Below are 12,661 nucleotides of genomic sequence, written 5' to 3'. Positions count from 1 at the left end.
TGGGCTCTGTGGGGGGATGTCCTTGGGGGAGCCCAGGGAATGGGATGTTGGTGAGGGGGGCCCTCTTGGGTACCCCATGGGCTGGGGAGCCCCTGTATGTTAGGCATACATTCCCCCAGGGGGTGACCCTGTGGGCCGGGGTGCCCGCACTGGTTGGGTGCCTCCATGGGATGTTGCCCGGGGTCCCGGTGCCCCCAGCACGCACCTGCTGCAGTGGGGTGTACTTGACAGTGTAGGAATAGTCGTGGTTGTCGATGACCTCGAAGTCAGCAACCGCCGGGCCCGGCCCCGACCCCACGAACCGCACGTCCAGGGGGGCCTTCCCCGCGCCCCGCGTCTGCACGCGGAAGTGGGTGGGGGTCCCCACCTCCACCCCTGCGCCACAGCATCAGCTCAGGTCACTGCAGGACCCACAGCGCCCACAGGACCACAGTCCCTGCCCCACAGCACCCAGAAATGGGTGGGGATCCCCACCTCCACCCCTGCCCCCCTGTGTCGGCCACTCTGGGACCCACAGCACTCGCAGCACCTGCCCCACAGCACCCATCACCCCCACCCCATGTGCCCCACCCCACTGGCCCCTCACCTGTCCGGCTGAGGCCAGGTCCCTCGGCTTTGACCTTGCTGGCATCGTGGGATGGGTCCACCTTGATGCGGAAGGGGCTGGAAGGGATCTCCTGGGGACCAAGACCAGGGCACAGTCACACGGGGGCTCCACGGCGTCAAAGCCCCGGCCCTACCTGGGCCCCGGGGCTGGGGGCACCCCACAGAGGGCAGGACGGACTCCAGGGGATGTGGGGCAGTGCCAGGACCCTGACCTGGTTGGCAAAGAGCACCATGATGGTGTAGAGCCCCGCGCCCGGCGCCGTGTACTTGACCGTGAAGGTGTCGTTGTCATTCTTGATGATGTCAAAGTCGATGTCAGCCTCCAGCGGCCCCACCACGCCCGGGGCACACTTGATGCCAATGCTGACGTCACCTGTGGGGGTGGCCGGGTCAGTGGCCCTCCCAGGGGGACACCAAGGAGTGGGACCAGGGAGAGGGGGCAGGGGGCTGGATCAAGACTGGAGGGGATGGACAGGACTGATGGACCAGGATCAGAGATAATGGACCAGGGATGCAGGTGCAGGAACAGAGATGCAGACCCAGGAGCAGGGACAATGGACCAGGATCAGGGATGCAGGATCAGGGAAGTAGGACCAGGGATGCAGGACCAGGGATGTAGGACTAGGACCAGAATTGATGGGCCCAGAAAAAAGGACCCTTGATCCAGGAATGATGGAGCAGGACTGGCGGAAATGGTCCAGGACCAGGGATGCTGGCCCAGGGACACAAGCCTCATGCCCACAGAGGAGTTCCCCCCTCATTGCACCCACCCTGTCCAGCCTCACTGCAGTCCACGGTGAAGTAGGTGGGTTCGTTGGCCTTCAGCCCCGTCTTCTCCACACCTGGCCCGTGCACCTTCACCCTGCTGGGGTGGCTGCCCTCACCCACGCTCACCTGCGGGCCCACAGTGTTTCATGGGGCAGGGGCACAGACCCCTCTCTCCCTGGCACCCCATGGGACCGGGACCTCCAACACCACCACCGGCACCCTGCCTCCATCCAACCACTCCAGACTCCCATCCCCAGCACTCCATGAGACCCCCAGCCCTACCCCAGCACCCTATGGGTCTGGGACCTCCATCCCCATATCCAGCACCCCATAGGACCCCCATTTCCATCCACATCACTGCATGGGCCCCAGCCCTACCCTGACCCCCAGCCCCATGGGACTCCCATGCCCCACACCTGACACCTTAACGCCCTCCATGACCAACACCCCCTCCCCACACATCAAGGGCCACCCCCACGGCCACCCCAGCACCCATGGGCCCCCACGACACCCACACGGAAGGGGCTGTTGGGGGTGTTGACGCCCCCCCAGGCGACGATGACCGTATGCTTCATGGCCTTGGTGGGGACGTAGACACAGTGGAAGGTGCCGTCGCCATTGTCCTTCACCTTGATGTCAATGGGGAAGCCCTCGGCGTCCTGTGAGCAGCAGGGGGGAGGTGAGGGAGCCCAATGGCACTCAGCGTTGGCCAATGGCACCCAATGGTGCCCAATGGCACTCAGCATTGGCCAGTGGCACCCAAAGGTGCCCAATGGCACTCAGCGTTGGCCAATGGCACCCAATGGTGCCCAATGGCACTCAGCATTGGCCAGTGGCACCCAAAGGTGCCCAATGGCGCTAACCACTGGCCAATGGCACCCAAAGGTGCCCAATGGCTCTCAGCTTTGGCCAGTGGCACCCAAAGGTGCCCAACAGCACCCAATAGTGCTTGAGGTGCCCAACAACACTGAACGGAACCCAGCATTGTTCAACAGTACTCAGAGGTGTTCAACAGCACCCAGTGTCACCCAGCAGCCCCTAGAGCTCCCACCTGTGCATAGAGCTTGAGGGGCCCCTTGCCAGCACCACGGGCGTCAATGGTGAACTCGGCTGGGCGATCCACGATGCAGCCAGTGGGCTCCAGCCCTGGCCCAAAGGCCTTCACCTGTGGAGGGGGGGGTTAGAAGGATGCAATGGGGTGCTGGCACCCCCAGCACCCACAGGTGAGGTGCAATGGGGCGCAGCAGGGCACAGCAGGATCCGTGGGTTGCCGTGGGTCGCAGCACCTTGTCAGGCCAGGAGTCGGGGGGAGCGGGGCGGATATCAGCCATGAAGGGGCTGTCCCGGATGTCCTCATCGTCACAGACCACGTGCACGGCGTAGAGCCCCGGCTCCGTGGGCCAGTAGCGCACGTCGCACGAGCCATCACCCTTGTCATCGCACTCGATGCGCGCCTGGGATGGGCCCTCGATGGAGAACCCTGTGGGCACCGCAGCCACCGTTACCTCTGCCTGTGCCACCACCCCCGGAGCTCGTCCCCCCTCTGTGCCTGTGCCACTGCCCCCAGAGCTCATCCTTGTCCCCTCTGTGCCTCTGCCACCACCCCCGGAGCTCATCCTCATCCCCCCCGCCCCATGCCTGTGCCACCACCCCCGGAGCTCGTCCCCCCTCTGTGCCTGTGCCACTGCCCCCAGAGCTCATCCTCATCCCCCTCTGTGCCTGTGCCACCACCCCTGGAGCTCATCCCCCCCCTCTCCGCCGTGTCTGTGCCACTGCCCCCAGAGCTCGTCCTTGTCCCCCCTCTGTGCCCAGGCCCCCAGCAGGGTGACACCTAACATGTCCTTATGTCCCCCCAGACCACTGTCCCCTCTCTGTGACCATGGCCCCCCAGTGTGGCACCACCCGTGTCCCCCTGATCCCACTGGGGCCACCCCCAAACTGCCCCATGTCACCACCTCTGCATGCCTGTGTCACCACAGCGGTGGGGGACCCCACTATGGTGCCCATTCTCCAGCCTGTCCCCATGTCCCCAGTGGGTTTTCACGCACTCCGTGCCCTAGTCCCCACCACACTGGCACCCCCCACAGTGCCATGCTGCCCCATGGTGGCCCCCATTCTGTCCATGTGTCCCCACCCCGTGTGTCCCCACCCCACCAGGGTGTCACCCACGCACACCCTTGTCCCCACCACAGGACCCCCAGCCCTGTCCCCATGTCACCACCACGGTGCCCCAACCCTGTCCCCATGTCCCCCCCTTCAGGGCTCACCCAGGGTCCCCACCACAGTGCCCCCCACCTCCACACCTCCCCCTGCTCACCGAGTGTCCCCACTTCAGTGCCGACAGCCTCCACCACGAAGTCTGCAGGGCGCCCCACGACGCCGCCCTCGAGCCCCGGCCCCCAGGCCCGGACCTTCTGTGCCCCCGGCTGGGGGGACACCTGCACCTCGAACGGGCTGGGGGCACAGGCAGGTGTGAGGGGGGCTGTGACACACCTGTACACACCTGTACACACCTGTACACCCCCATCCCCTCACACACCTGCACATTGAATGGGCTGGGGTAATGGGAGGGAGGGGATTACACTACACCTGCACAAACCTGCACCCCCAGGTCCCCCAGATATGTCCCACTGCTGGGGGGACACCTGCACCTCAGATTGGTCGGGAGGATGAGGGAGGGCTTGTACCCCCCACACACCCCACATTCCCCAAACCCCCCACCCCAGGGGCACGCCTGCATCTCAGATGGGCTGGGAGGGTGGTGGGGCAGTGAGGAGCGGGTTTGTACATCCCCCGCCCCCCCCTTCGCACAAACCCACCCCCTCCCTTGCCCCTGCCCCCGTGCTGGGCACTGACCTGCGAGGGATGGCGTAGCCGCCCCAGGTGATGGACACCTGGTAGGTGCCGGGCACCCGGGGCACGTACTCGCACTCGTAGACGCCGTCACCGACGTCCCGCACCGTCACCGGCTCCTCTGTGCCCCCTGTGGGAGGGGTCAAATGAGCACCCACCCCAGGGCACCCCCAGCCATGCACTCCCATGGCACCCCAACCCCTGGTCAACCCCAGGATGGCCCCCAGCCATCCAACCTCCATGGACAGCCTCATGGGACCCCCACCCGTGCACCCACCTCCCCGTGGTCACCCCCACGGTGTCCCCAACCCCCGACTCCCATGGGTCCCCCATCTGTATCCATTCCATGGGGGACCCCCACACGTACACTCACCCCATGCCCCCCCCTGTAGGACCCTCCCCACATCCTTCCAGTGGCCAAGCCCACGGTGCCCCCAGGCTGCCAGCCCTGCCATGCTCCCACAGTGGCACGTACCTGGTCCCCGCAGTGTCACCCGCAGGTCCCCGCTGCCCGCGCCCCGCGTCAGAACCTTGAAGTCGGCCACGTCCTGCACTCGGACGCCCCGTGGCTGCAGCCCCCTGCCCGTGGCCCGGACCGCCGAGGGGGTGCAGGCTGCAAATCCCGTTAGCACCACCGGGAACCAGGGGCACCCTGGGGAACCCCCAGGGACAGGAACGGGGGTGTCCCAGGGCTGGGAGTGGCACATGGGGATGCCTTGGGGATGCCCTGGGGACAGGGGAGTGCCATGGCGTTCTCAGGGACACAAGGAACCAACCCCTGGGGACAGAGGTGCCAGAGGGACACCCTGGGGAGTGTGAGGGGACCATGGGTTCACCCGTGGTCACTTATTGGTGTCATGGACCACCACGGTCACCACTGGGTGCCTTGGGGCCACCGTGGTCACAGCTGGGTGATGTGGGGCTGCTGACAGGTGTCATTGTCATAGCTACAGTGGCCACAAATGTTCAGGAGCCACGTGGGGACCCAGGAGGGAGCCTCACCTTCAGCCACGTTGACAGTGAAGGGGCTCCTGGGGACCTGGGCGCCGGCGTAAGTGACACAGATGGTGTGTGGCCCTTCGAGGACGGGCCGGTAGGTGCAGCGGAACACGTTGTCCCCCTTGTCCTCCAGCATCACCTCCACTGTGTCCCGTCGGCCCTGGGGGTCCGTGATCACCACCCCCACATCGCCCGAGCCAGCCCCTGCCATCGCCAGGACACGCGCTCAGTGCCATGGCCAGGCCACTGTGGGGACGTGTCCCCAAAGTCACCCAGCCATGCCATGGCCCTGTCACCCTGACAACATGGCTCCAAGGCCACCAGGCCACCCATGGCCACGGCACAAGAAAGACACAGTCTTGGTGCCACTTGCCATGCCATGGCCCTGCCACCATTAGACCACCCCACGGCCATGTCACCACAAAGGTGTGGCCCCAGGGCCACCAGGTCATGCTACATGGAGGCCACCTCGAGGACACATCCCCCGAGCCACCTGGCCATGCTGGAATGAGGAGGTGTCCCCAAGCCACCATGAGATCATGCCATGGCCCTGCCACTCCAAGGACACAACCCCAGGGCCACCAGGCCACCCCATGTCATCACGAGGACATGGACAGTGCCAGTGTGTCATGCCACAGCCACACCACCACAAGGACACGTCCTCCAAGTCTCTGGGCCATGCCATGGCCGTGCCACCATGAAGGCATGTCCCCAGTCTCCTGGCCGTGCCAGGGACATGTCCCCAGAGCCCCCAGTGCCCCACCTGCGGTGTAGATGTCGAAGTAGGTGGCCTTGTTGGCCACGTTGCCCACGGGCTCCAGGCCGGGGCCGCGCGCCGTGACCTTGCTGGCATCGCCCAGGGCCATGTCCACATTCACCCCAAAGGGGCTCCCGTCGATGTTCTGCCCCGCAAACAGCACTGTCACCTGCAGGGCACGGGGACAACAAGGGCGTCAGGGGACACCAAGGGGGTCAGGGGACCACAGCCCCCACGGCCACACCACAGCCCAGGGACACCCCCATGGATCCCCACAGACATGGACAGCACCTGGCACACCCCAGGGACACCTCCCAGGATGGCAAGCTGAAGAGGAGCCCCGCCCCCCTCCCCAGCAGTGACCACCCCAGGGACTCCCTACTGTCCCCTCCAGGGACCCTAAAGCAGAGGACACCCAGGAATGCCAACGGGACACTCCAGGGTCCCCCATCACAGCACCTCTCCCCAGAGGCTTCAGTGTGGCACCCCAGGGACCCTACAGGGCACCCCAGGGCCACCCAGTGCCACCCCCAGGGATCCCAAGGGGAGCCCCCCAGAGATCCTTAGGGACCCCCTAGGGACCCCCAAACTCCACTGTGCCAGGGGTCCCCCATTCCCTGGGTGGGGGGGAGGCGTGGGAGGGGCAGCCACCACTCTGGGACACGGGGGTGTCACGGGGCGGGGGTGTCACGGGGACATCCCAGGGGGTGTGTTATGGGGGTACAGCAGGGGGTGTTGCAGGGAGGGTAGCACGGAAGGGTTGCCTTGGGGGGGTCACTAAGGGGCTCACCTTGTGCAGCCCCCCAACCTTGGGGACATAGGTGACGCTGTACGTTCGCTTCTTGTCATTGTTAGGGACGACCTTGGCCTGCGGTGGAAGAGACCCCAAAATGGGGGAAGGGGGGGGTGACACAGAGCTGGGGCACTGGGGGGGTCTCCCAGAGAGGGAGACGGGGGGAGCCCCCAGAAGGGGGGCCAGGACCCCCTGTACCTCCTCAGTGTGTCCTTCGGGGTCCTCAACGTAGACCAGGACCTCGCCCACGCCCGCCTCGAGGGTCTCCACGGTGAACTGGGCAGGGCGCAGCACCACATTCCCCTGGGGCTCAATGCCTGCACAGGACGGGAGTCAGGGGGGGGCCCAGCCCCCAAAATGCCCCAAAACCCCCCAGGACTTTGGGCCTCCAGGTTGTCCTTGGTGGCAGCAGGGGGTCAATGGTGTTCTCCTGAGTATGGGCAGGTGAGCCTGGCAGGACTTTGAGGGGTCCCTGCTCATAGGGGGACTCTTGGGGAGCCCTGGGTGGGGAGTGGAGACCCTGGGCTTTCCCTCAGGTGTCCCTGGGCACAGTGACAGCCCAGGACTGGAGAGGAGTCCCTGGGCTGGGGGGGGTCCATGGTTTACTCTCATGCCCTGACAGCCATAGCCCCCAGGTACTCTCTTGTGCTGCGCTGCAAAGCCCCCACGGCCCCCACCCGGTACCCTCCCCCTGTGCCCCCTGTGCCCCTGAGCTCCCCCTGCCTGGGCTCCGTGCCCCTTTTGTGTCCCATGTCCCACCTGTGCCAGGTCCCCAGCCCCCTGGTGCCCCCACAAACCTCCCCCCTGTCCTGGGACCCCAGCAGCCCCCCAATTCCCCCCAGCTGCCCCCCAGCCCCGTACCGGGCCCGTAGGCGCGCGCACGGCCAGGCTCGGGGAGCCGGGGGCGCACGGGGGCCCCCGGCCGCAGCTTGGCCTTGGGGAACTGGGACAGGTACGTCATCACTGAGTGCTCGTCCACGTTGGGGTCCACGATCTCCTCGGGGGCGATCACCTGGCGGGAAGCCCAGCACCTGTCAGACCCTCCTGGCACCCCCACCCAGGGGGACCCTGCTGGGGAACCCCCCCACCACACACCCCCCTGCCAGGAGGGGCCCCTGACACCTGCCTGACCCTCCTGAGACCCCAACACCCTCCTGAGACCCTCCCTGCCCTGCTGGGGAACCCCCCACACCCACACCCCCACCACACCCACGGGTGCTATGGGGTACCCAAATGCCCCGGGACCCCTGTGGGTCCCCAAGGACACCCCAGACACGCCCTGGCACCCCCAGCATCCTCTTCCAGTGCCCCCCCTGCCCGTTCCTGCCCTGCCCCGTACCTGGGCGAGTGCCAGTGCCCCCCCATGTGCCTGGGACCCCCCAGTGCCCCCCACGCCCCCCCATGCCCGTACCTGGGGGACTCCCAGCCAGTCGTCTGCCTGCTGCATGGCCTCCCGAGCGTTCTGCACCGGCTTGTTGGGGTCCCATTTCTCCCAGTCTGGGCACAGACCTGGGGGGCAGAAGGGTCAGGGGTGCACCCTGTCCTGACCCCCGTCCTGACCCCCCATCCTGACCCTCCCTTCTGCGCCTGCTGCCCCCAGCATCTCCACCATCGGTGTCCCCCTGCACCCCGTACCCCCTGTACCCCCCGTACCCCCCGTCCCCCTGCCCCCGCCCCCTACTCCCCCCTCCCTCGGGGCGCAGTTGTCCCCCAATTTGTCCCCCCGTTTGTCCCCCCGGCCCCGCCGCTCACCCGGGGCGCAGTTGTCCACCAGCGCTCCCAGCGCTTTCCCGTCGCGCCAGTCGCGGTTGAAGTTGGTGATGGGCAGCTGCGGCACCTTGTGCTGGATCCAGCCCAGCAGCCGCTGCTTGGGGGTCTGGTGGCGGCCTTCGTCGTCCTCCTCCTCCTCCCACATGGGCATCGAGATGGAATAGTGCAGGATGAGGGTCCAGATCAGCCCCAGGATCAGCTTCAGGTTCCCGTCCACGATTGCTTTGCTGTCTGTGCGGCAGAAACGGGGGGGCTGAATACCGAGATCCCTCGGGACTCGGGAGTCCCCCCGGGGCACCCCGACATCCTGTGGGACCGGCTGGAGAGACCCCCGCACCCTGACAGCCGCGGAATCAACCTCAGGGTGCCGTGCTGGCAGTCTGCGGGAATGGGGATAATGGGAGGGCCTGCCTGGGGCACCCCGGAACCCCACAGCACCACCACGGGCACCCCTGACACCCCGGAACCCCACAGCACCACCACGGGCACCCCTGACACCCCGGAACCCCACAGCACCCCCACGGGGATCCCTGACACCCCGAAACCCCACAGCACCCCCACGGGCACCTCTGACACCCCGACATCCCGTGGCACAACGGGGTCGACCCCAGACACGTCCCGGGGCACCCCGACACCCCCGGCAGTGCCACGGGACCCTGCACCCAACACCTGCCTGGGGACATCCCAGAAGCGAGGGAGGACCCCCCGAGCACCCCGAGCCCCCACACCCTGCAGGGATCCCAGCACCCGCCCTGGGGGGGCACAACCCCGGCCGCACCCGGGGGACCCCAATGAGCGCCCAGGAACGCCACACCCTGCCCGCCCAAGGCATTCCTGGAGTGCCGCCGTGGGGAAACTGAGGCAGGGGAGGGCTGGGGGGGGGAGGGGGGCCCGAGGCATCCCGGTCCCTCCCCCAGCGCCCCGCGGAGCGGACCCTCCCCCGCTCCCTTCCCCCGCCGCTTCCCCCCACGAGCGATCGCGTTTCAGGGAGGAAATGGGGGGATGTGGGAGGGGGCGGGACAAACCCCTCCCCGCCGGGAGCTCCGGGGGGCAACACCTGGGGGTGCCCAAAACTCGGGGTCACACCTGGGGGGGTGCCCAAAATTCGGGGTCACATCTGGGGGGTCCCGGGAGGGAGCAAAGACGCGCGTGGGAGGGGAGGTGACACCGCGGGAGGGGGTCTGGCAGCCCCGGTCTGGGCGTGCGGGGGGGGCCGTGCGGGGCCGGGTGTGCGGGGGGGCCCCAGCCCTGCCCCGTGCCGGGGGGGTCACCGTGCAGCTGTCGGGTGGGGGTGGGCGCTGGGGCCCTGCAGGGGTGGGTGCGAGTGCGGGCCGGGCCCCCCCGCGCGTGAGCTCAGCGCCCCGGCCCCGGGCCAAGCGTGAGCTCAGCCCACCCGCACGGCACAGCCCGGCTCGGCTCGGCACGAGCCGGACCCCCCCCATGGCACGGCTCGGCACGGCACGGGCCGGACCCCCCCCCCCATGGCACGGCTCGGCTCGGCACGGGCCGGACCCTCCCGCATGGCACGGCTCGGCTCGGCACGGGCCGGACCCCCCCCCATGGCACGGCTCGGCTCGGCACGGGCCGGACCCCCCCATGGCACGGCTCGGCTCGGCACGGGCCGGACCCCCCGCTCCGCATGGCACAGCCCGGCTCGGCTCGGCACGGGCCGGACCCCCCGCTCCGCATGGCACAGCCCGGCTCGGCTCGGCACGGGCCGGACCCCTCGCTCGGCGCGGCTCCGCGCGGGCCGGCCCGCACACCGCACCGCCCTCGCACACGCACCCCCTGCACACCCGCCCGGTGCCTCCAGCCTCGCACGCTCACCCCCGTTCCCATCCCTCCGCCGCTCTTGCACACTCATCCCGCTCCTGTCACCCCTGCCCTTGCACATCCATCCCATTCTCATCTGTCCATCGGCCTCACTCTTGCACACACCCTCCATTCCCATTCATCCATCACCCTGCTCTTGCACACTCACCCACGGGCCCATCCTCATTTGTCCATCACGCCCCTTGCACACCCATCCTCCACTCCCACTCCTGCAATCCCCACCCGTGCACTCTCACCCTATTCACACCCATCCATCCCTTTACACACCCATCCAAGTCCTCACTTGTCCACCCCTGCCCTGCTACACTCACCTTCAATTTCCCATGCCCCCCTCACTCCCACCCTTGCACACTCATTCCTCATCTTCATTTGTCCATTGGCCTTACACGCTCACGGCCAGCCCCATCCTCACTCTGTACCCACAGCCACGCTCTGCCCAGGGCACCACCCCTGCCCTGCCTTGCCCACTCATACTCCCATTCCCCTTTCCCCCTCACACTGTCCCCCCCTTGCACACCCACCCACGGACACTGTCCCCGTCGCACACCCATGGGCACTGTTCCCCTTGCACACCCACCAATGGACACGAGCTTGATGTGCTCCCGCTCCAGGAACTCGAGGGCCACCGAGACGTTCTCCAGCTTCATCTGGCGGAAGTTGGGGCGCGGGTGGTGCTTGCGCCCCATCTTCTTCTGGCTGAGCACCTCGAGCAGCGCGATGAGGCGCAGCCCGTCGCTCAGGTCGCGCTGCAGGTCCACGATGCGCTTCTGCACACACTTGAGGTGCTCGTTGCACCAGCGCGTGAACGTGTTCTGCTGGATCTTCTTCCAGGGCGCGTCCTCCGCAAGGTCCTTCTCGGTGGCCGGGAGCTCCTCGGGGTCCTCGCCCGGCGCTGCCTCGTAAGTGGAGTTCATCCTGCAGGGGTGGGGGGCTCCTCGGTGGGCAGGGGGGTTCCTGGGTGCTGGGGAGGGTCCCGAGTGGGTGGGGGGGGAGTCCTGGGTCACTTCTGGTGCTGGGTGGGGGTCGCGGGTCAGTCCCAGTGTCCCGAAGGGATCCTGGTACCGCGGGGTGGGTCCCGAATCAGGGCCGGGGTCCTGTGGGGGTCCTGTGGGTGCCCGGGGTGGGGCTCCTGGGTCCCGGTGGCGAAGCTGGCCTGGGGGCCGGTGTCCCGGGTCGGGGCCGGTGTCCTGGGTCACAGCTGGTGTCCCGGGTGGGGCCCTGGCTGGGTGCTGGTGCCCGCTATGGGTCCCGGGGCTGAGGGATGGCGTCCCGGGTCAGTCCTGGTTCCTGGGCAGGGGTCCGGATGGGTCCTGGATGGGGTCCCAGTTCCCGGCGATGGGGGACGGCGTCCTCGGTCAGTGCCGGTGCCCGGGGAGGGTCCCGGTGCCCGGGGTCAGTACGGGTGCCTGAGGACGGGGTCCCGTCTCAGTCCCGCTGTCCCGAGAGGGGTTCGCTGCTCGGTACCGGTGCCCTGGGTAGGGGTCCCTATTGCCGGGGTCGGGGCTGGTGTCCTGGCTCTGTCCCGGTGCAAGTTCCCGGTGGTGGAGCTGGTTCCCGGTGGGTTCCCGGAGGGCTGGGGGGTCCGGTAGGGTCTCGGCTCGGTTCCCGAGTAGTTCCCGGAGCGGCGGGGTCCGGTGTGTTCGCGGTGCGTCCCAGGAGCGCTCCTGGGCCAGGGGCGACGGCGGCAAGTGGCGGGGCCGGGGGGCGGCGGCGGCTTTAAGCGCTGCCCCGGCCCGGCCCGCCCCGTCCCGGGGAGGGACCGAGCCGGAGGGACGGAAAGACCGCCCGCCCGGCCGGGGGTGGGGGGCCAGGCCCTCGCTATTTACAGCCCCGGCCTCGCACCCGGACCCCCAGAGACCGGCACCCCAAAACCGCCGGACTCCGGCACTCCCCAGACCTCGGAGCCCCGGACTCCGGCGCCCCTCAAACCTCGCACTGCGGCACCCCCAGAACCCCGGGATCCGGCACCTCCCGAAACACAAGATCCCAGCACACCCCGGAGCCCCCGACTGCGGCACTCCCGGACCAAGGCTCCCCCGAGCCCCGGCACCCCCAAACCCCCAAACCCCGGCAGTTCCAAAACCGCACAGACATCAGCGCCCCTAAACCTCTGACATCCCTAAAACCTCTGTAACCTCAGACACCGGCACACCCAAACACCGACACTCACAAACACAAACACCCCAAAACGCCGGCACCCACAGACTCCCAAACACGGGCACCCCAACACCCCAAAACTCCCCAGATTCCCGGAAGTCCAGTGTGACAAACTCCTAAACTCT

The 12,661-nt window shown here is 67.8% G+C and overlaps 1 protein-coding gene across 1 annotated transcript in view; it reads right to left on the bottom strand.

Moving 5' to 3' along the window:
* FLNC (filamin C) overlaps window positions 1–11,293 on the bottom strand; it is a 29,717-nt gene extending 18,424 nt beyond the window's left edge. Inside the window, exons 1-18 of the mRNA XM_066550199.1 lie at window positions 10,957–11,293; window positions 8,529–8,777; window positions 8,188–8,285; window positions 7,638–7,788; window positions 6,975–7,093; window positions 6,774–6,851; window positions 5,990–6,152; window positions 5,230–5,430; window positions 4,703–4,840; window positions 4,231–4,357; window positions 3,692–3,828; window positions 2,661–2,854; window positions 2,426–2,539; window positions 1,890–2,033; window positions 1,377–1,500; window positions 819–979; window positions 587–677; window positions 206–375 (exon numbers count right to left, since the gene is read on the bottom strand). Coding sequence (XP_066406296.1) covers window positions 206–375; window positions 587–677; window positions 819–979; window positions 1,377–1,500; window positions 1,890–2,033; window positions 2,426–2,539; window positions 2,661–2,854; window positions 3,692–3,828; window positions 4,231–4,357; window positions 4,703–4,840; window positions 5,230–5,430; window positions 5,990–6,152; window positions 6,774–6,851; window positions 6,975–7,093; window positions 7,638–7,788; window positions 8,188–8,285; window positions 8,529–8,777; window positions 10,957–11,293 — 2,796 coding nt within the window. The remainder of the gene's footprint in view (window positions 1–205; window positions 376–586; window positions 678–818; window positions 980–1,376; window positions 1,501–1,889; window positions 2,034–2,425; window positions 2,540–2,660; window positions 2,855–3,691; window positions 3,829–4,230; window positions 4,358–4,702; window positions 4,841–5,229; window positions 5,431–5,989; window positions 6,153–6,773; window positions 6,852–6,974; window positions 7,094–7,637; window positions 7,789–8,187; window positions 8,286–8,528; window positions 8,778–10,956) is intronic.
* Window positions 11,294–12,661: the final 1,368 nt, after the last annotated feature.

This window comes from Molothrus aeneus, chromosome 5 (genome assembly GCF_037042795.1).
Source record: "Molothrus aeneus isolate 106 chromosome 5, BPBGC_Maene_1.0, whole genome shotgun sequence".
NCBI lineage: Eukaryota > Metazoa > Chordata > Aves > Passeriformes > Icteridae > Molothrus > Molothrus aeneus.
Note: the sequence above shows the minus strand (reverse complement) of the source record. Positions and strands in the feature narration are given on the sequence as shown.